General features: G+C 29.1%; 3 protein-coding genes and 1 long non-coding RNA gene across 4 annotated transcripts; 3 read left to right on the plus strand and 1 right to left on the minus strand.

The window, feature by feature from the left end:
* The first annotated feature begins 298 nt into the window (after positions 1–298).
* Positions 299–3294, plus strand: LOC124543044 (dephospho-CoA kinase). The gene is made up of 4 exons (XM_047121059.1): positions 299–731; positions 831–1122; positions 1411–1614; positions 3188–3294. The coding sequence occupies exons 1-4, from the start codon at positions 620–622 to the stop codon at positions 3285–3287; spliced, it is 708 nt and encodes a 235-aa protein (XP_046977015.1). The 5' UTR covers positions 299–619; the 3' UTR covers positions 3288–3294.
* Positions 3295–4021: 727 nt separating this feature from the next.
* On the minus strand, positions 4022–6808 carry LOC124542860. Its single transcript, XR_006967397.1, has 3 exons — positions 6715–6808; positions 5740–5790; positions 4022–4255 (listed from the first exon to the last, which is right to left on the minus strand). It is a non-coding gene; the product is annotated as an uncharacterized LOC124542860 (long non-coding RNA).
* A 720-nt stretch (positions 6809–7528) lies between these two features.
* On the plus strand, positions 7529–23772 carry LOC124542867 (pancreas transcription factor 1 subunit alpha). Its single transcript, XM_047120755.1, has 5 exons — positions 7529–7708; positions 8310–8532; positions 9240–9333; positions 17771–17872; positions 23381–23772. Exons 1-5 carry the CDS (start codon positions 7530–7532, stop codon positions 23485–23487), a joined length of 705 nt encoding a protein of 234 aa, XP_046976711.1. The 5' UTR covers position 7529; the 3' UTR covers positions 23488–23772.
* On the plus strand, positions 13560–15007 carry LOC124542866 (enolase-like). Its single transcript, XM_047120754.1, has one exon. The coding sequence runs from the start codon at positions 13659–13661 to the stop codon at positions 14958–14960; it is 1302 nt and encodes a 433-aa protein (XP_046976710.1). The 5' UTR covers positions 13560–13658; the 3' UTR covers positions 14961–15007.
* Positions 23773–25041: the final 1269 nt, after the last annotated feature.

The following is a 25041-nucleotide window of genomic DNA, read 5'->3' on the forward strand; positions in this document are numbered from 1 at the left end:
AACCTTTAACCTTTAAATAAATTATTTAAAAAGTAAATAAAATAACTGAGCTAAGATGTAACATTGCATAATACTACAGACATCACTGAATAAAGCAATTACACACGATGAAGATACTATATTTTATTTTACGATGTAATCTTAAATAGAATATTTGGAGTATCCTAAAATATACAAATATAAAAATAAATATTAAGTAAAATATTTTCATCTTTTATAAATTAAATATTTTAGAACCTTCATTGTGTGTCGCCCGCTTAAGTACGTATTTTATAGTTTAATCAATGCGAATCCGTAGTGAGCAAAAAATTATTACATTTGTCAATATAGTCTAGAGAAAAGAAGATATTATGACATTTATCATTTAAGAATTAATGCTTACAACTTTTAAAACGAAGAATTAAGTTTTGTTACACAGTTATAAAACTGTTGTTGAAAATAAATTAATTTAATCGAATCAATTAAATAATTATTAGATATACGTTAATTTATTTATATATTTTTTACAATAACGCCAAACTAATTCTAATTAAAAATTGTGTTCAACATAATTCTTAATTAATTCTATTTTAATGTGTAAATAAGAAATACACATATATGTACATGAGTATTATTTAAAATGTTTATCGTTGGGTTAACCGGAGGGTTAGCCACTGGAAAGAGTACGGTCCTTTCAATATTTCGTGACAATGGAATAGCTGTAATAGACGCAGACGAAGTAGCCAGAAAAGGTAAAACATTTCCATTTTTAATATACCTACATAGAATTATATCTAACTGAAATTTTCAATCCCTGGACTTACCCTGTGTCAACTTTTGGTACTTTGCAGTTTTAGAACCAGGTACAAGCGCGTGGAAGGAAGTAAAAAGTTACTTTGGTGTAAATGTATTATATCCTGATGGAAAAATCAATAGGTTAAAATTAGGAGAAGTGATCTTTGATGATATAGAAAAACGACGCAAATTAAATGCCATAACTCACCCAAGAATTCAAAGAGCCATGATGATGATGGCATTAAAATATTTCTTTTCTGCTCACAAATATATAGTTATGGAGGTTCCATTACTCTTTGAAACTGGAAAAATGCTGAACTACATGCATAAAATTATCACTGTCATATGGTGAGCATATTTTAGAATTACTTTTATTCTTGCTTGAATGCAGCAACATAATTGTCTTTTCTTACTATTATCAAATGGCAGTAGAGAACTTTGTAGCAGGGAATTGCACAATAATCTTTCAAGTAAATTTCTAAAATTGTTCATTTCAAGTTATTAAACAAAATAATTGTAATGTTTATGGCACTACATAATCAAAGATGGAATTTGGTGTAACATCAAGTATCACCACATAGTTAACTATGCTCATAATGAAAATGATAGCTTAATTAAAATATATTTTTGTTGCAGTGAAGATCATCAACAAATAGAGCGATTGTGTAAACGCAATGACTTCTCGGAAAAAGTTGCCATAAAGAGAATAAACACTCAAATGCCATTGGAACAGAAAGTAGCCAATTCACATTTTGTGATAAATAACTCTGGTGATATTGAAAACACAAAAATCCAAACTCTAAGCATAATAAAAGTGTTAAGCCGATCAAAGTTCACTTGGTAAGTAATTCATATATGATTACCATATATTACTACAATTTTGAAGATGGGACTAATAAAAAATGATGGATGATGAATTCATAAAAATTTAATTTGTCAGCTTATGGTATAGTTTGGGTATGGATGAAAATTGTCCAGCAATAAATCTATTGAAAGTGATCTGAAGATTTTTCAGACATTGGCAGATATAACATATAACAATTAGGAAACTTCAGTGGCAAAACTAAATTGAAGCCTCTTTCTCACCTTATGATAATTATTAAGTTTACAATTTATTTGCTATTTAATTTATGATAAATGTATTATGATAGATAATTTATAAAATTGGTTTAGTCTAACCAAATACAAATAAACAGCAGAATCATATAATATAAAATTATAATTTAGTGCATATATTATAGATAGAGCTATTGTGCGCAGTAGATGGCCAATAGAGATAACATAGACAATGTTAGCAGACATATCACTAAAACTGTATTGTTAGCAATAATGCATTGTGCTATTGAAAACTCAATTTGGTACATTGTTAAGATAAGTAGCAAAAGATAAAATACATGATAATATAGGTTACCAAATAATGTGGAACAATTATCTCTAAAGATAAATTAAGAAATAAAACAAAAATGCCATAGTAATAATGCTTAACAACTACAAATATTATGTAATATTAAAATAGTTTCTATTTCTTATATTTGTGCTAACCCATCTACGTAGATATCACCCATAACATCAGATATTTTACCTCATAGGGCAATATTTAATATTGTTTTTCAGTTTATAGTTTGATTAACAGGCACAAGGGACGTCATAGTAAGTCCTAAAGTGGTGCCAATTGAAATAATTATTGTTTTACACAGGGCCAATGTCTATAATATCATATCTGTCATGGGAGCTGGTGGCAAGTTATCATTTCAGAGAAACTGGAATAGTCTATCAAGAACTTTGTAGATATCCCTTTCAAATCCATTGAAATATTTGCTAATCATTATAGTAATCCAGTTGTTAATTTTTTTTTTTAATAGTAATAGGTTGTCATTTGCTACAATTGAGTGTGTGAGACATAAAAGAAAGAATAGAAAAAAAAACGAACAAAGTGAGACATCTTTGTTAAGAAACTATAAAAAATAATTTATTTAAGTAGGCTTTTACGAGCAATTTTGAATTGCCATTTAACAAACTATATTAAGTGAAGCTATCACTGGTTCAGAATGCACATTTTATTGAAAAATACCAGCAAGAAAATCAGTTATTCTTTTACAAAATATTTTTAAAAGTATAAAGTCAAACATGACTTACATATTACAAACATATGTAATTAGATTTAACTGAGAAGTTAAATAGAATAACATATGTATGTATATAATACATCCTGTTTGGAAGTCAACAAGTATTAACTTCACATTTATTTATTATGTATATAATCTAGTATTGAATAATGTGCCTTCTTTACCAATGTAATTTATACAAGTGTTGTGAATTTATAATTTTGACTTTATTCATTTATATAAATTGCAATTACATTAGATTCTGATCCCTTTAAATATATTTAATATGTTGATATTTTCTTTTCCAGGTATTTCCGAGCAATATTTGGAATAGCTGTGTTATCTATTATGTTTGGCATGACTCATTTAGCTTGTAACTTGTTTTATAATAAAACTTCCATTATTTAAAATAGAATATATTTGTTTTATTTCTGTTTCTTACCTCCTACAAATTGAAATAATGGAACATGTTGTATTAGAGAATTGAACCTACGCACACAATGGAATTAAAAAAATCTGTTGCATACATATATTACTAAATTTATGTATGGCTATATTCTGTCTTATATTTTTCATGAAAATAGTGTCGTGCTCATCTGCATGGCTACGTCCTTCTCTTTTGCACAGAGTATTTCTAGTTTCTACATTCTATAATGTTTTTTTTTTAATTAAAGAAGTAATTTTTTTTTAATAGGCAATGAAACCGTGCTATGTTTTTATCAGAAAATAATTGATGAAACATACTTTTTACCTGGTAAGAATAGGGCAGCAGGTGCAGGATGGCTCTTCGGATTCTCTTTTTAGTTTTTAGACTATAATATGGTATTATAAACGTACAATGTAAGCTAAATGTTGGACAATACTGGTTAATCTTCCCGTTGATTGATCGCGCCAATTTTTTTTATTCCAGATTTATTGTTAATTAGACTTTATTGTTTATTAATAAATAAAGGCAGACAAATTCCGTATTTTTATCTATATAGATAAAAATATGGTAGTTATGTATAGTCAGTAGTTGCTTAGCAAAATTTTAATTAAACTTCAATTTTTTTCAAAAAATATTTATTCCAAAACAACAATTACAAGTAGAGAAGAGAAATATAGGTATTACCATTGTCTATATTGTAAATTATTAAGCTTTTGTTTGATTGGTTTTAAAATGAAGAGTGGAATTGTTTAACAATAATCTTGCACGTGTCCACCAATTTAATGGTTTTATAGTGTTGGTAATGCCTACATGTTTTCTGAAATTATCATCGATTAACGTCGAAGTGTTGTTAAAAATTATATCGGTTAAGTTAATGTCAGTTGTAGTACTATTTTGCAGAACAAAATCTCCTTTTATCACATCATAACTATATGATCCAAATATTGCCCTGAAAAATCACAACAAAAATCTTTGATTGTTTTTAAATAGAAAAGTTTTTATTCAGAGGGAACATAAAAAGAAATGTACTTTCAAATATTTAGAGTGTGGTCAATGATATTCTAATAAACAGATATGTTATATCCATACTAAACAACAGAAAAAAGTGTGCCGCGCCGGGGACCGTTTATTTTAGTTTATTTTTACATTTCGTTAAAAGTAAAAAGGATAGCTTGATAAAAACAATAAGTAAAAGGGATAACTAGATGTTTTTATTACGCAAAAGGTATTACTACGTAATTATGGTGTATTATAACGTATTACTACGTAAAACGACTAAAGGCAAACGTCCCAATTAGGACGTTTTTTAGTCTTCACTTTTTACGCGTTAATAACATATCTGTTTACTACAACATGTTTACATACAGCGGGTTAAACAAATCCCCAACTCCTGAAGCTAGAAAACCTCGACCTTGCTCAAAAGATTGTTTTATTTTTTAATGTTATGCAGTTATGTGTGTTGTTTCTTATGCATTTCCATTTTCGTTTATTAAACACAGACATTCCACTCATCAGAGAGATGGCGTATGTATTTAGCCTATAAATAATAAAAATAATAGCCTAAAAACCAAAGATATTCTAATAAGCAGATATGTTATATCCATACTAAACTACAGAAAAAATGTGCCGCGCCGGGGACTGTTTATTTTAGTTTATTTTTACATTTCGTTAAAAGTAAAAAGGATAGCTTGATAAAAACAATAAGTAAAAGGAATAACTAGATGTTTTAATTACGCAAAACGTATTACTACGTAATTATGATGTATTATAACGTATTACTACGTAAAACAACTAAAGGCAAACGTCCCAATTAGGACGTTTTCTAGTCTTCACTTTTTGCGCGTTAATAACATATCTGTTTACTACAACATCATTGCTAAAAACAATGGTAAATAATAATTCATTTTGAGAATATATTTTACACCAAATCGCTACACTGTTATTATTTTTTATAGAATTATTAGTGAATAAATCTGCAGAAATTTACTGAGGCAGCAGGTAATAGGTATCTTGCTACCTACTTAAATAATTTTGATATGTGGGAAATAATAAAATGTAGTTGGGTGATAGATACAAACATTTTTTAAATATACAATTACTGGTTAAATATCAACGATTATGATCGTTATTTTTTTTTATAGATAAAGTGAAGATTAACGTAAACACCTAATAAATAAAACAAGAACGTAAATTGAGATTAAAGTCTATTTTTAAAACTTTTATCGTATCAGTTTGTCTAACTGAAACGATGTAATTATAATTCGTATTTATTTTGATTCGAAAATCATGTTGTAGATGTTAGATTTATGAATCATTTCTGAAATTCAGTTCTTTAGTAGAATCAAAATTATACCATGCATATTTTAAACACTCTAGTAGATAATAACGATTTTCTTAAAGTAATACAACTAAAGTAAGAAATGAATTACTTACGGCTTCACGTCTGGTTCCACCACGTAACGAGGAAGTTTAAGCTGATTTGCGCTAAATATACAAAGTATAAATAAATTTCGGATTATCTTGGTGTATGCAATTAAGGTGTGTATGTTTATTTTATTTCATTTTACAAAATAAAGTTGGTTATGTATTTTGATTTAACATTTAAACTTAATACTCAATAACAAGTAATCATGATGAAAAATTAAATGGCAAAAAGAGCTACCTACAGGAAAGAAGACTTATCCGAAAATATTTTGATTGGAATAGACCGGTCAGCAATATTGGAAAAATTAAAATATTTCATAAAATAATCAAAAGTATAAATAGAATATATTATTGAATTGAATTAATACATATGTAAAAGAAATAGTAAAAAAGAAGCGCAGATACTTGTTCTATGATAATTCTATGATAAGATATTCATAACCCCACGGAAATGTTTTAAATATCATCAGGATCAATCAGCCCATGAACAGTCCCTCCATGGCCTGAAGCCGTTTTGTAATAGTTATAGGTATTAATGTTAATGTACTTAATTAATGTTTTATATTGTAATCTGCAATCATTATAAAAGTTCCAAAAATTCTTTGATTCGTTTAAAAGTAATTCGTTATGTAACCTAATAAAAATATAATAAATAAATAAAAATATTGGACCTATTGTATAAAAGAAATGACTACACTTTACGCTCGAATACCAATACATATTTATATGTAGGTATTGGTATTCAGGCTTGATTTATCCTATTACATATTATTAAAGACATAAATGGAGTGTCATGGAAAAATATAATAACAATAAGATACTGTGATCACTGGACAAAGACTAATCTTAATAAATCTTAGAATAAAAACTAATTTATTAAATAGAATAGATAATAGAAAAAATAAGAGTAAGTATTCAATTTATTTTTTATTATAAGTTAGGTATAGGTACGTAGCATTGTAAATTTCAGTACAAAATACTTACTGGTTAAAATAAATGGTAATACAAAGTACAACATAGCGAAAAAACATTTTGGTTAGTGCAAATATATCTACAATCTCGATGAAAATAAATAAAAATGTTATACTTATTTGAAGTGAGCTCATAAAAATTATTTAACTACGTAAGTACTAGGTATTGTGGCGATACAGTGAAATCAGGCTCGTGAAATTATTGCTCTCGCAGTTATGAACTACAATTTATAAATATATTACTTTTTCTAGTACTAATACTATTAGGTACTTCATTACAGAAAAAAAAGACTAATTAAATAATTTAAAATCATTTCATAGTATCGAAATATCAAAACAAAAACTACCTACTTAATATTTATGCATTATATTAAAAATATATTATTTATTGCCTAATAATCGTATAAGTTATTAATCTAATTCATATAAGTAATAGGAAAATCTGCACATTATTAGAAAATAAGTAAAGTGTTCTGTACATATTGACTAAACGTCAATGAACTCAATACGTACTTATTCTGAACATTTTAATAAAATACATCTTATGAACTCCAAAATAATCTGATATTATTGGATTTTCATAATGTTATTTGTTATTATTTTCGTTTTAGAAATCTCCAGTGAATGGTTATGCCAAGTGGGCGGGATGTAGGGGGTGGGCGGGTCTTGCTATCGTTACCTCAGCCCTCCACATGAACCCTCTACACTTCAATTCGTCGTGGAGTGTATTTCCATCACAGCAACAGTGACGATCGGAGTGCAATAATGAGTGATAATATAAATAATATGTTATAGGTAAAAACCTAAAAGGATAATATTTTATAAAAAATGGATAGTGCCAATGAAAGCCACAGTGCGTCCCTGGAGACAAACGCCAGTTCCATAACCTTAAATGGATCTCCGACTTCGGGGAACAGCTCTGATATGTTTCTGTACGATGATTCTTCAATGTCAGATGGTAGTCTGTATGCCAGTGACCAAGAAAATCTTTCAGTACCGAGGAAAAGGTGAGTTTTATATTACACTCTTAATATATAACATTTCGCATGTGACATTATTTTTAAAACATGTATTTTTATTAAAACCAATGTTATTATTACAAAAGCTAGCGTAAAATTGAAATAAGTACGTCTAAGTGAAAATGCATGAAAATTAAATATAAAGTCATGACACTTAATTTCTCATTGTAGGTGTATTGTCTTAATTAATAATACACACAAATTGTAGATTGCGGTGTTTTATGCAATAGATATACAGATTCAGAATTGATATAACTTATTTATACATATTTGTAACTATAGTAAACGACGTTCAACATTTTAATATTATAGCTCTGCGACTATACTATGTACTGAATTACCTATTGAAATAAGTTTTTATTTAAATGCACAATGAAACAGCTGAGCAAAATCTTGTTATAACAAACTTCTAAATCAAATTGCAAAATGTATTCGAAGATATTGTGTGCCTACCATATTCGAATATTAAAAAATTGAAACTATCTTAAATATTTGTTTACCTAAACAATCACAACCTCGACTATTTTAGTGGCAGATAAACTTCAGCTGTATATACTGTAAAAATGTTTCAACAAATATTTATTTTAAGATCGGAATATCGAAGACTGCATAAACGTCGCTTGCGCTGTCCACAACAGCAGATTCAGCAAAGACAAGCGGCAAACCTGCGCGAGCGTCGCCGTATGCAGTCAATCAATGATGCTTTCGAAGGCTTGAGGGCACACATTCCAACATTACCTTATGAAAAACGACTCTCAAAAGTGGATACTCTCAAATTAGCCATAGGATATATAAGTTTTCTCGGTGAATTGGTAAGTTAATTTGAAACTTACAATTGAAATTAGATAAAACATTATTCAATATTCAGTATCTATTAATAATAAGGTAATAATAAATTTTCTCAGAGTGCTGAAGGATAAATTTTTAATATCTAATTATTGTTTTTATCAATTATTTGAATAAGTATCTAAGTAATCTATATTAATATTATAAATGTGATAGTAACTCTGTCTGTCTGTCTGACGTCTTTACGACCATTGCGCTGAACCGAATTCGATGAAATTTGGCATGAAGCAAACTTGAACTCTAAGACTGGACATTGGCTACTATTCAACCGACTTCAAAAAGGAGGAGGTTATCAATTCGTCTGTATTTTTTTGTCTAACACTTGACAACCAACACCCTAAAATGCTAGTGAAGCCGTGGGCGACTACTAGTATCACATAAATTACATTTAACTAAACATTTTCATAGTATTAATTTAAAGAAGGTGTAATATGAAACGTGCCTTACTTTGCTTAAATAACTCTGAGCCTATTTTTATCCACTTTAAGCATGTAATAGGAGGCTTGTGAAGAATGTTATTTGTAGCAATTAAAAAAATCGATGTTAAGTCCATGCGTTACGGTCGGAATAAGGGTTCATATCGATTGTGCTTGCCATATAATTATTGCTTGTTAGCTATGATAATAGCGTTGTGTTTCAAAAAATACTTTTTACAATACTTTTATTCGAATAGGTACGCGCTGATAGAAGTGGGCCAGATACAATGCTCTCGGGAGTCACCAACAACCAAAACACGGGTCACGAACAAAAGAAAATTATCATAAGAGGTAATAATTAGCTCTTTTTTTCATTTATAGTATCACTAAAATTTGGTCCAAAAGAGTCGTCTTATTCAGCGACAAAATATGTTCAAGTTGAAATTATAATCCGCCGTGAACTGTTTTATTTATAATATATTTAATGAAACAGAAAAATATTCAATAAAACATATAACACTACATTTTGTGTTTGGGCCTAGCAAAAATAACTTTACTGAAAACCGAAATTATTGTTTAGTTGTGTTAGGAATATATAAACTTATTAAAAATTAATAGAATTATCTAAGACTACAACTTCTTGCCAATGGCTATTTATGCGCAAAGGCGATGCTTAAAGACACTGATATAATAATTAATCCTGAAATACTAAGGCAAGACTTTTTAATAGTGATAGCAAAAAAGTTGTATGGTTTTACAGTTGATCTAACATAATCTTCTCATTTTGCATATGCATATAAATGCTACACTTTAATCAAAATAAACCAATGCAGAGACAGAGAGGTTTTGTCATAATACTTGTAGACAATGCTGTCGATTTATACCAATAGGTAAATATTACAGAATTGCATCCGATACATGATTTCCACGCGATGTATACATTCGCCTTTGAGCAGGAGATGAATTGTAGGCCCAAATTATGCTTATGAAAACTCAGTGAATCTTACCCGGATTCGAACCACTTTTATGTAATTTATAGTGTATGTACTTATTCATATAATATCCACGTATTTTATATACTTAATAATCATCAGCTAGCTTTGTATTTTTGAATATTAAAAAAATATAATTATGCATCCACATTAATAATATAATATATTTATTATTTTATCGTATTATGTACGAGTGATATTTTAAGTGTATATGTACAAAATTATTTATGCCTATGTATACAGCTGTCCCTCTTTCTGTAATTTACACATTAAGGAGTCACGTCTGTTAACCATCTAGAATATACTTATTGTACAAAATCTTAAGACTTTTTCTTCAGATTTTCTCCTATGTGGCTTTTACAATAACCAGTTCATATTAACCTAACTACAGACTTTTATTTACGCAAACTTCATTTTCATATAAACGCATTTCATTCTTACTGAGTTGTACATTTCACACAAAGGTATATGACCATGTTTAAAGTTTATTATAATATGTAATTTTTGATTTATTAACGATTTAAAACGCTCTTTACATTTAAGTTAAGCCGAAGCGTGGGATTAACAAATACCTACTTGCAGAAATAAATAAGTAAGTAATTTCGTTCTGTAAAATACTCTCATAATTTCTTCAGTAATTTTTGTTGTTTATTAAACATCAAAATATGCAATGTAATTACTTTTTCCGTCCATACATAACCCATTAATCAGATTATTTGTAAAATATTTATGCTTTCATATGATTTTGTACTATTTATGAAATATTAAAAACTAATTAACAGATGTAAATCAACGGATAACCCAAAAAAGACGTCACAGGCAATTTATACCTAATAGGCTATTTATACCTAATAGGCTATTTAACAATGCGAAAAATAAAGTGTCAATTATTGTAACCAGTTTATATTATGAGTTTAAAAATGGTTATTTATTAACGAATGTTAATTTATTCAAAAATCCATAAATAAAAATGCATTTTGTTAAACGTTTGTCACATGACACAAAACGCTGATGATTAGCCGGGCTTATGATGAAGTTACTTGCTTGTTAACCTTGATTGTCTACTATATGTACCACAGATTAAAATACAGGCAAGTGACGTCACCGATCCCATTGCAGCGCCATAGTGCCCAAGTAGCGTTTTTGCGCGTTATTTAAATATAGAACTTTTAATATGATATTTTTCGGCAAATATGAACTTGAAATAAAAATAATAAACTTTAACTGGGTTCCTTAAGCTCTACTAAATAATATAAAATGAATTTTAAAAGCCAGTCAAATAGCCTATTATGCTATAAGCTGTAAGTAATTAGGCAGTACATCCCAAGGTCTTGAACTTGAACCCCAATATAAAAATGAGATATGAGATTGAAACTTACATCCGTTTGTCCAGCGCCTGAACTCTCTCCGGTCATGTCAAATTGGTCTCTTATCGGATTACGAGAGGAAATAGAAAGTACCTACACCTGCGTTTGCGCACACACTTGAGGGCTGTCATATCTCCTGCGTAATTTTCTATTATCTGAAAAAGACTATCACGGTTGTAATTGCTCGGGCCTGAAATTTATCAAATAGTTAATCATTATTTTTTATTTGTAATTAATAAGGTACTGCAAAATACTACTTTTATTTTTTAATGTATCCAACTTGTAGGTCAAAATACAATCAATTATCGAAAATTATGTTATTAGCCGTAACATAAGCCATAGTTATTACCGGAATATTAATGTTTGTAATGTTTTTAAGCAAACAATTCAAACTTTACTTAATTAGGGAAATAACGTCACCCTTTAATCGTCTTTATTTAATATATTTATCTTTACTAATGAATTAAAACTAGTGTCGATATTTATTCATAAATAAATAATAGTTAAATAATTCGTCATAATAATTAAAAATCTAAAATCGCACTGTCTCCCCCATTGGTGGATCAGTTAGTGCCAGGCCCCGACCCCGGGTTAATTTTTGTTTATGCACCTTTCGACGATCGATACTTACTACATTATTGCAACATTCACTAGTTCAACTATTCTATTCATACCAGAAAACTTATAATTGCTACCTTACTTATGACTTATCATTGATACGAATTCGTTTTAAGTCCATACTCCTATACTGTAATATATGTAGTTATATAAACAACAATTATAAACAAACAACAATAAAATTGTAATACAATCACTGCATAAGTCCGATAGAATTGCAATTAAACACGAAAGAAAAGACACTCTCTCTTCGTTTGTTGGAAAAACTGCTTTGCATTCCTAGGAACTTAACAATGACCAATGTAATAATATAATTTAGAGTTGCTTCTAAGAATGTCTTGCTTGCAAAGCTTAATAAGTTTTTTATTAACTTGACACGGGATCTGAACCAGTCATTTTATTGGTCGGTATATTGGTATTTTGTCGTTTATAAAAGCTGTAGAATAATTGACACAGGCTTTTCTTTTATTTTTAGTGCGAAAAATAAGATTTTATTATGAAATTTTCAAAAGACAATGAATATAGATTTGATACCAAATTATTAAGTGCCAGTTTATTAGGATTACGTATTTAATTATTAAGAGCGCGTAATTTCGCATAATCATCTATTCGATTAGAACAAAACGTTGCGTGTTACAACTGTTATCATTCAATCGATGGTCCAGTCCAGGTGCCATCACGCCATATTTCCCACGGTGCATCGCGTGACGATTGCGAACCATGGAAGAGAACACCGTAATAGTTTCATTATATTTTCTCATATTATCCTACGTAATGATGCGCCTGTGGGAAGCGTGGTTTATTAATGACACTATATATCCCTTTTAACTAAAAATATAGAAATATACTTAGTGTTTAACATAGTTGAAATTTTATAAACATTTACCTCCCCAATAGAAATATGTTGTAGATCGTTTTTCCCGCTAATTCGTGCCTCTATCATTTTGAGTACATTAGGAGAAAAATAAACAAGGGTGTCTATAGTATTGCATTTGCGAATCACACCATAGCAAATTGAGAGTTGCCACTTTATAAATAGGGAGGCGGAGTGTATTAGAAAACCATTACATCTCCCCCAATGCTTTTAATACTTGAATTATAATACTATTATGTGAACACTTAAGCAAGCGTAAAAACAGAAAACTACTTAAAAATTGATCGTATGTGTGGATTATAATAATTTATTATGTAATTTATACCTCTGTATTCAAGTATTTTCAATCACTTACTCGTTTCATTTTATGAATAAATATTTTTTGTTAATTAACTATAAATTATTTTGTAAATATAAAATGGTATTAAAACGGGAAAAGATTAAGCGATTTAAGGAAAGTATATTGTGTAATATATTTTTCAATTAATACTTTACACCTTATCGAAATGGAATGGTAGGATTTACATAAGGATTATCGCGCACGTGCGCCAACCCCCGCGTGACCTCTTCAACTTTTGTTTACTGTGTGTTTTTAAAAAATAGAAAACGTTGCTATTGTTATTGCTTATCGCTATTGCGATATAAAATCTTTTAGAATACTGGCTTGAAATAAAAAGTATAAATTCGAAAAGTATTTTGTTAGAAAAAAATAGTATAATATGTCACGATATAATCTGTTAATTCAATTTTGTTATTAATCAATATTTTAATTTTGTTATTTTTATATTCGTAACTTACAAAATTGTTTACTTATAAAATTTAAAAATGCCAATCAAAATTTTATTAGCTCGTCAAATTTTCGATGCAACCGGCGTACCTACTGTGGAAGTTGATATGGTGACGGAATTGGGATTATTTCGAGTAGGTGTTCCGTCAACAGATCAAAAGAAAATTGCGGAAGCAGTACAACTACGTGATAATAATCCCTCTGAATTTTTTGGCATGGGAGTGTCTAAAGCAGTAAAAAATATTAACACGATCATCGCTCCGGAACTCATTAAACAGAATCTTGAAGTAACAATGCAAAAAGAAATCGATCAATTTATGATAGCCCTCGATGGGACTGAAAACAAATCAAGGCTTGGTGCGAATGCTATCATGTGTGTATCTCTAGTGGTGGCTAAAGCAGGTGCTGCTAAAAAAGGTGTCCCTCTTTATAGACACATATCAGACATGGCCGGCGTTGCTAGTATTATTTTACCAGTGCCACATTTCACAATATTGACTGGCGGTATTTTAAGTAGCAATGGGTTACCGTTTCAAGAATATCTTATTTTGCCAACTGGAGCGGCATCCTTCGCAGAAGCAATGCGAATCGGAAGCGAAATATATCGCTACGTTAGAAATAGTATAGTATCAAAATATGGCGTGGAAGCTTCATACGTGAGTGACTCAGGTGGTTTCGCTATTCCATTAGAAAGTCACAGAGATGCATTAGTATTTTTAACGGATGTTATAAAGCAATGTGGATACATTGGCAAGGCGGAAATTGGAATAAACGCCGCAGCTACAGATTTATATAAAGACGGAGCATACGATGTAGAATTTAAAAATCCTAATTCAAATCCCCAAGATTATATGTCATCTGACAAACTAGCTGAAGTATATTTAGACAACATTAAGGAGTTTCCTGTATGCTCCATTGAAGATGGATTCGAATTTGATGATTGGGCGGCATGGTCTACTCTTACGGCTCGTACGCAGAGTCAACTTTTTGGGAACGACCTAACTCAGACCAGCCTACGCAGGATTGGATTAGCCGTAGAAAAAAAGGCCGGTAATACTTTAGCTCTGAGGATAAACCAAGCTGGTACCCTTACTGAGGTAATTGAAGCGTATAAAATGCTGAAGTCTAATGGATTTGGCATTGTCGTTTCTGATAGATGGGGAGATACAGATGATTTGTTTATAGCTGATTTAGTAGTAGGTTTATCAGCAGGACAGTTGAAGTGCGGTGCCCCAGCAAGATGTGAACGTGTGGGTAAATATAACCAAATTATTAGAATTGAAGAAGAGTTGGGTGCACTATCCAAATACGCTGGTAAAAATTATCGCGGTCAAGTTTAAAAATACGCTATGTTGTCTAATTTATAAATAAACAATACATTAATAGTTTTAAAATCTTTGTGTATTCATTTGAATTGGTTGATTTTTTAAAGGTCATGGATATAAAATACATATTTATAGTCGAATACCAAATTATTATGCTCAATTTAAAGCAAGTATTGTTTGAATATTAACCCTAACTATTCTGCTTGCCCAGCAGACTCACGCTACTAATCCGCTGGGGGTTGGCATATTTTAAATAACATATACATAACGTTTTAAAAAGGAATAGTAGAAAAAAATTACGTCTAAATCTTATCGACATCGATTACTTATAATAAAATAGAAGCCTGTGCATGATTACAGTAAGCTCAAGGAACTCTATAATAACAATAAATTATACTCTTGATAAGTATTTAAACAAGACTGATAACTCAATAGTGATAATAATACACAGAGCACAAAACTATTTATCATCATTACACAGTATAAAACAAAGTCGCTTCCTGCTGTATGTCCCTATATATGCTTAGATCTTTAAAGTTATACAGCGGAATTTGATGTAGTTTTTTAAATGGATTCAAGAGGAAGATTTATATGAGACACACTGCTAATCGTAGTTTTAAAGTGATGCCGTATTAATTATATAATATAATAAGAATTATATAACACTTTTTTGAGATCGAGATAAATCAAAATAATTTACTACAGTATTGTACACCTTAAAGAGATTTTCAAAAAAGTCCACTATGTTATATATCCATCTCTTAGGGATAGCCCACAATAATTATTATTATCCTATACTTTTAACGAGAAATAATGGCTTATTTTCGAAGCGATTTTAAGCAATACAGCATTAATCCTTATCGAATAAAAAATCTTAAATAAATTGTATTGTTTGTTATACCACACATCTACATTATTAAATTGTAAGCTTACCTTAAAATGTTTATAAAAGCTATGAACATGACAAGTGTTCAAATTACCGGAAATAGTATGTGTAATTTGTGTGTCAATATAGTAAGTGGTGATAAATATGAATAGATATATTTTTTAACTTTATTTAATTATTTTAAATAGGTCCCGATCATGTATCTACTTTTTTAAGAAGTGCATTTTAGTTCTATCATGGGTACCTATATAAAAGGAATTACAATATTGTTTATTTATCGATATAAGTATATATTACGTTAAAAACGATTGAGAAGTAATATTCAAATTTAGACGAACAATTTAATGCACCTTGTGCCATGTGTAAAAATGCATGTTATCATAAAATAATCGAATGGCACAGGTCAGCCCCATCGGTGGTTGTAAACACTGGGGCTAAGGGCTATAACAGCGCGCACGTGCACCACCCTCTAACAATCGCACCCCATTTTACCACATTTGCAAAGTTTAGTTAGCCCCCGGGGATTGTATTCACTATCTTCGGAATAATTGTTAATAAATAAAACTTAAGTTTACGCTCGCTTAGGGCTCGTAAGCGTTGAGCGTTGTTAATTAATAACATAAAGAGAAGAATGACCCTATTCAATAGCAATCCAAAATCTATTTACGAACCATTTATAGACCTTAATATATTTATAGACTTACTTACAAAGATTTTATGTCAAATCTTCGTAGATTGTGTAATTTTTTTTACTGTAATGCTGCCTGAATAAGAACACGAAGATTTTGAATTGATTGCCTTATGCATCTTAAATTTCACAATGTGGATAATTTTTCAAAATTTCTTACTAATTCTAATTGTACCGCCAAATTAAGAATTATTAGAAACTAAAAGAACGACAGACAGACAGAGTTACTTTCACATTTATAATATCAATATAGATAAAGGAGCTTTGTTACTAGTCTTATCGCTTAGAGAATATTTACTATATTTATGAAGAATGGCTGACACAGCCATTTTTCATAAATATAGAATTTGAATTAATTATTGTTATTTTATTTAACACTCGTATACCTAATCTTAATAAATGATGAAAAATCTTGCAGGTTGTTCGTCTTCCTTACATTAAGGATACATAATTTTTATTGTATTTTAACTAATATTGTTACATCATCATTACATAGTACAAAACAAAGTTGCTTATGGCTGTCTGTCCATATGTATGCTTAGATCTTTAAAATTTCGCAACAGATTTTAAAGCGGTTTTTAACAGTAGATAGAGTGATTCGAGAGGAAGGTTTTTGTATATAATAAATAGACAATATAATAAAGTAATACTGATAATTTTAGAAGTTTCTAATGTGATGTCATAGCATTGCTCTCGGGCGAAACCGGTGGGGGTCGCTAAAAGTTTAACTTGTATGAATTATTCTTTACTTGGATTAGATATTTGATATCCTTCAGATTTAATTGATTTCTGTTTGGTTAATTTTTTTTAGAAAAAAAACACGACTTAATCTAGCAGCGCCCAATGATTGTATGCTGTATTGTAAACGCAAAAATCAGAAATGTGTAGAGTTTCAAAATATTGAATTTCATACTTTGAAACTTCGCCGTGTATCTGTTAGTATATTTTTATAATAATTATGAACTTTACAATAATTTAAGAATCTTATTTCTCGTCGCTTAACAATAATTAGGTTGATAAACCGTAACTTATCAAAACACCAGAATTAAATGTTATAATACAATATTTTATTATATATTTTTTATACTTTGTTACATACATTTCAAAAAGTATTGTTTCAATTATTATTATTTTTTCTTATATGTTTAATGTAATTTATTTCTTCTTATGGTCAACACCTATTCATACCTATATTCATATGTTTCCACACTTTGAAATTGACAAGATAGATTATATGATTTAATTTTTCAGGCAGTAACTTTCAAGCGCACTCGTTATCGTGGTCTCGCCGCGGTGAGCGACCGCCGGGAGGGACACTGCACGCTAAAATATGGGTGCCAGAAGATCCTAGAATGTTTAATAGATCTACCAATGTAATAGAAAAGGAAGAACTAAGATAAGATGAAAATTGAATTTTCAATATTGATTAAGTAATGATCTCATTGTTGTAATTCGTGTAATCGTATTTCTACCAAAAGGCTCGGAAGTTTCATAACAAAATAGTCAATTATATTAACCAACCAAGCCATTCCTATAACGTGTAAGTAATTTATGCCTAGTCATATATGTACTCCTTAAAGAGACTTTTTGTTACATAGTTAATGATTGCTAATAAAATGTATTTTAATTTGATGTAATATATAACTTGTATTAATCATTTTTATATAAGATATTTTCACTCACTAAGAAGCGCCCACTATACGTTAAATTACATCTTAAATATTAAATAGCTAAGGTAATTATGCAATCTAATTTGGATATTTTTTGTTGTATTTACTCCTTAGAGCATATAAGTTGGTTTTATTTATATTTTAGTTCATCGTATCTCGAATACTAAGAAGTAGGACGTCTTATAAGTATGGACGACACTATCTCTGATTTAATACTAATAATTAACGCCGATACCAATTTATGGCCAAGGGGCGCGGCTTCGTGTTGAATAGATCTGTGTATTTTCGAATCACCTAAGTACTTATAAAAAAATTCTAGTCAAGGGCCGTAGCAAGAAATTAATTCAAGCTTTTCTTACGGCCCGTAACCAGTTCATCACTTTATTAAATAAGTAGGTACCTGTCTTCTTTTATAAACATTTATAATGGGATAAGATACTAAAGGCGATTAAAAAAAATAAGTACCTACATAAACGTAACGAAAATAATTCTGAAACCCTAGTCACTTCATTGATTGCTACTTATTTTTAAAATTGAATAATCGTAGTGTCTATTGTCAGTGTTCATTAGCATTTTTGTAACATAATTTACAAAGTTATCTATCACTATTAACGACAACGAAAAAATGCTGAGAATTTATGCATACGATCGAGACAATCAAATTAAATAGGTTTTGATAAATATTAATGTGACATTCGCATGACCCAGGTTGGTTTACGCTTATTAAATAGAGGATCAATAAAAAAGCATTTACGTCTGTTCTTTTAAGTTTTTTTCTTTAGATTCCACTTTTTGATCTGACAAGCAAGCATATATAGTGTCTATACTTAGTGGAAAGGCGAACCGCCCAGGCCAGATGGTGAAATTCCCACAGGGAATTTCGTCTGGAGAATGATATTCTACAAGTTTCGACTGTGTCTTGCTTAAACTTATATCAACATAAAAATTACAAATAAGGAACCCACAGTTTTTTAATATATTTTTATGTAGATACAAAATAAAACCATAAGTATACCTACGTGGTTACTTTTAGGGAATAATATTATGTTTATTATTGTTTTAGATGTAGAAACTACGAAAAAGCTTAAGAAAATCGCTTAATTTCATTAAAATAAAATCATATTTTTCTATATTCGCCTAGCTTTCGTTGGTTGGTCATTTTGAGAAAACAAATTTAAACCCAATTTTTAATTGAGTTAAATAAATGTCTCAATTTGATATATAAAAAAATATTTCGTTTTAACGTGGAACCCTAAAGCGTGAGTGAGCTGAAAATTGGAGGCTTTGGGCGGTACTGGATCAATAAGAGGGAAAGATGCGGATTGGCTGCAGGTGTTCGTTCTCACCGCCCTTCGCATACAAATACTGCCAGTAATAAAGAAACTTTTTCTTTAAAAAAGGGCACACTTTTCCTATTTTACAATTACTGTCCTCGGCTTTATATGTCTGTAATTACTTAATTAATTATTACTTTTTATTCATTTGTAAATTAATAGCAAAGGTAAGACAGTTTTCAAACTATAGCATAAATATAATTAGATATATTATGAGAAACTTATTGCAAGTGCAGGCAAATTGTAAAATAGGAGCATGTGGTAACTTAAATCATAAGTTAAATAAAACTACAATATAAAATGTTATTGTTAGTGACTAATTAGTTAAGACTGCATACTAGAATTGTACAGTAAGGTAATAAACGGTGACAATGAGTATCTTTCCCATTGCATAGGATATATTTATTGATATAAATTATTATAGTATTGGGAGCCAAATAAAAACAAAACTGCGTTTCTTTGTATTTATTCTTCCATTTAACTCAATTTTGACAAATTCACAGGTTTATTTTGAGTCTATAAAAACCATACGCTAAAGGCTAAAGTGGATCGCTGTGGCAAGAAATGTCCCAGTCTTTAAAAAAATATTTTAAGCATTAAATACTATAGATTAAGTTCAAATAATTACTTCAATCTCCTGTCTTAACAATTTAACAACTGTAAAAATTAAAATTGGGACTAAATAATTTATTCTAAATATACACATTAATCATTAAAGTGTCACTCAAAACTATAGGAAATATTAACTATCTTTTGCAAGTGGCTTAAAGCGTACCCTTATATTCACTATGATAAAGACTAATTCAAAACCCCCAAAAAAATGAAGATAGCAGACTCATATTTGTATATATTTATTTATTTGTTAAATTATATCAAAATAATCAATTTTTATTCACGCAAATGTACTAAGACTTGACTTTATTCAGGTTAAATAAGCCATCTTATCTTTTCGGCCAAGGGCGAAAGAGCACGTGCAAAACATATAAAAAATAATAATTGTGTACTAAAGACGAATATACTCAGCCAATTGTTAACAAACAAAAATGGATTTCAATTTTATTATCTATGTTGAACCTTCCCATTGATATTATATTAGAAGAGTATTAACATTTATAATATAGTTCATTAAAAATAATTCATGAATATTTTAGTGAATTCGACCAATAGCAAAATGTTTATTTTGAATTCAACAAATTAAAAAAAAAGCTGTTGTAATTTTTAGTATATAGAATGTCTTCATTATCTATTGTTCGATATTCAGTGTTTTCAAAAAAGTGGGACTTTAATTGAATTATTTTGCATTAATTCATAATGCTAATGAGGCAATTTGCTTAATTACATTACACATAGCACACCTTATTAGGCAAGATTTATCCAAAATAGTATTTTTTATTCTATACCCAAAGATAATTTAATATTTTCATAATTTTAATGTAGATAACCTACTTTAAATTGATTATTAATTTATAGACAAATTTTGAATATTTCATTTATTGTCATGAAAGTAGCCATATAATATTAAATGTTTTTAACAGTAAAATTATGTAATATTACATATAATGTTTTATTTGAGCCAAAATTTTACAAATAATTCTATATTGATTGTAGGTATCATTGAGATATAATATTATAACATAATTATCTATTATGATAGAGATAGGATAGGATTTTCAAAAGAAAGGTAAACCTAACCTATCATCATAAGTAGCATTTTATTGTAATTGTACCTCACTCTACAATACTATACAAAATAGTAATAGTTAAATATTTAAATGAATAATTATTTACATAGCAAAAGCAAAACTTGAACTCTCGACTAGTCTTGACCTGAAGTATCAACATTTTATGTCTAATGTTGTTTCTTGCAAATAGGATATTATATTTGCATTACTAAAAAATAAACAGAACGCATAAAATAATGGAAAAATTAAATACAATTTTCGAACATTGTTGTACAAGCAAGTAATTACTACAGTACTACAATAACTAAAATATAAAATTAGTTAACCATTATCATATTACATCTTACTCATCTATACTTCTATAACCTTAACGCTACTTGATTGACCCAAGCAATTATTAGCTACAAAGTGTTTATATTTCTTTACATTATGCTTTATACATTTTTTGGTGTATTTGATTCAGACAATGTAAATTAGTTACTGTCACTATCGACAGCACTCATAATGCAATATTTTTAAGAATACTTATTGTTTGTTTTATGTGGTTACAATTACTCGCAGGATTAATACCTCAACTACACTACAGAATTAAAGTGAATTAAGTAATTTTAACCTATTTTAGAATATAAATTTTACTTGTGTCTCAGGTGTACAAAAATAACACACATGTGTAATATTTGTTTGATATTATACATATTTCATATCTTATAAATATCAGAATTCAGATATAAGGTGTTATAAGGAAATTAAATGGTTTAATCCACGACCACAGTTCTAGTGAAATAATTATAAACTACAACCTAATTTTGTTCTTTTTGTAATGTTATTTTATTCTAGAAGTGTACAACTAATTATGCCTTAAGCTCAAAAAAGATACTTATACTGCTTTTATCTATAAACAAATTTTTAATAAACATATCTCTTTAGTTTTCTTTTGATGGTGGTGATATCATTTTCACTAATTTTATTAAAGCAGGCTTATAAATTAATGCCCAAGGCAAGAAGAGCATAAAACCAGAGAAATACAAGCTAGCATACAGTCGCCACCACTTTGAAAATACTTTTACATCAAATGGAATCAAACTCCATCCCATGAAAACTATAGTATAAGTTTTAAGTAAGGCATACAGCAAGTATTTAGCATTAGAGGCCCAGAGTTTATTGTAAATTTCAGTTTTGGTTATTATGCTTTCCAGTTCTTTCTCCATATAAATTATAATAAACTCATTGAAAAATGTCACATAGTAACCGGACCGAGTGCCATGCCAGACTGCCAGGAAAAACAGAGTGAAAAATTGACTGAGATTTCTATTACCCAGAAACTTAAGACGCTTGTAGATGTACTCAGCTGCAAAATGATTTGTGTTGCAATTGAAGCTGTCTATGTAATGTTGGAATTTAGTTGCACCTTCGAACCTCATAAGTTTTATATTGTTACAACCATCCCACTGAGACACTTCTCCCATCTCTGTTTTCTTTTTCCCATTATAAGATAATCCAAATCTAATACATGAGGCTGCAACAAAGGTTATATTTAATTAAGTAAATATTTGTAAATGTTATATTCAGTGATGTAGAAAATTTAAGATGAAAAAATAAAACTATGGAATTTCTTACCTTCAGTCAGTAACCAGCATGCTATGTATTTGTACAGAGCGAAATGTGCCCATAAGCCGCTATAAAAGTGACGATATATTATTGATGTCTCCCAAAACTCATCAGAGAGCATGTACTTCATACTAAACACAGATACTGAAAAAATAATAAAAAGTTTAGTAGTAAATACTATTAACTTAATTTAATGAATTTTGTAATAATAAAAAATTAAGTAATAATACTTAAATTTTTATAGTTAAACACTTATTTGACACAGATTAAGTATTGTATGTTGTGATGTAAAATTTAACAAGTGCAAGCAAACACAGGAATATCTATTTGAACCAATAACTCAATTTTTTTATTATGAATCTTCTCTACAAAAACAATAAAGATTATGATGATAACTAAATGCGTTTTTTTGTATTTAGCATAGCTGGTTGCAAAAATGTACTCAAGATTATTCCTATCATAATTACAGCTACAGTAACAATTCAATTAAAAGTGAAAAAATCTTACTTCCAACTTGAAAAGCCACTAAATAGCTTAAACCCTGCACAAGTCTCTTCATAGCTTGATCTTCCAAAGATTGTGCATCTTTCTCAATTGGAAATTTGTCAGATATAAAGTCAAGGTATCGTCTAAATGAGAATATTGGGCCAACAAGGAAACATGCCGGGAAGTAAATGAACCCGATTAATTCCAAAAAGTGCGGAGTTGATTCCAGGGCTGTTTTTTTGTTAGTATCAGAAAGTTTCTCTCCCTTTAACATTTTTTTTCCATCCCACAGATCAAACGAGAGTGCTATTAATTTTAAGGTCAAGACACAATGAGGCATTGTCCAAGTTATATCATAATCTTCTGATTCTGTTACTACATATCCAACCAATAGATATGTCATATTAAAAACAAATGTTATAATTGCATTGTGTTTACCAGGTCCTAACAATTTTGTACTTAAATAAATAACAATAGCCGGTATTGCATTGTGGTAGAAAGATAAACCAAAATTGTATAAGGCAATGTCCAGACCAGTAACAATAAAGTAAATATTTCTATATTCTTTGTACTCTCTCACATATTTGTTATATATAATGCCTAAAGGATATCCTAGTAGGATAGAAATTAATAGCTTTAATGCTGGCTCTGTTGTGCCAATCAGGTAAGCTGCTAATGGTACCGGGCTGAGTCCGATCCAGCTTAGCAGAGATAAAAAGATGCCAATCATGATGATGTTTCCTGTTAACAAAGTTATATAATAGAATATACTGACATAAAAATGCATTCAAAAGAACTTCTAATTTTAAGTAAATCACAAATAAAATAAAATGTAAGTGAACAAAACAAATTTATACAGTAGTTTAAAATCAATAATTAAAAAAAAATTCATATAACGAAAATCAATTGTTACATTTTTCTTGTATGCTTATAATTTTACTAACATATACCCAACTACCAAATTTCCAATTTAAATACGTTAAAAAATAGGGCATGTTAGAATTATTGTAAAACTACCTGGAATATATTTTGAAGTTGCTGCTTCACAGTTTCAATACTTAAAACATAAACCATGTATTACTGAATAATTAATAAAACACGTATGCCACAAACGAATTACCAGACAGAAAAAGAAACAAAGAATAATTAGAAATTGAAAATGCTACAAAGACTGAATGTTGAGTATTAAAGGTCAGTTTAGTTTAACGTAAAAAGTAGGGCACACTTTATGTGTGTAAGCAATAATCATTTCCAAAAGAAAATTTGTGACAAATCAGTGATGTTGCTATTACATTACGTGAATGAATTGCGAGTGATAAACAAATGTAATATAGATTAAAAAAAATTCTAATTATTTTATAAAATTAAATAAGATTAATAACGTAAAAGGTTAAAGATGAAATAAAATTTTTAAATACCTCGTTCACAAAAACCAGACTACTTAGCACATTAAATTATATAAAGTTATGTATATATTACTAACATAATATTTTATTATTCAACTGAATACCAAGACACCTATGTACATTAAATTATAACACACATACATATACTCTATTATTTAAAAAAAATGTTAACAATTGCACATTATTTGCTTGTAATTTGTTTATAGTATAGAGAGGTCGACGGCCAAATAGATAATGTCTTTAACATAATAAGCTGCAGATCCTAAAAGTTTGCGTTCAAACTTAAGTCTGGACTCTGGCTATCATAACATTGTCTTTTACAAGCCAGATTTTTTT

This window comes from Vanessa cardui, chromosome Z, assembly GCF_905220365.1.
Source record: "Vanessa cardui chromosome Z, ilVanCard2.1, whole genome shotgun sequence".
NCBI classification, from domain to species: domain Eukaryota; kingdom Metazoa; phylum Arthropoda; class Insecta; order Lepidoptera; family Nymphalidae; genus Vanessa; species Vanessa cardui.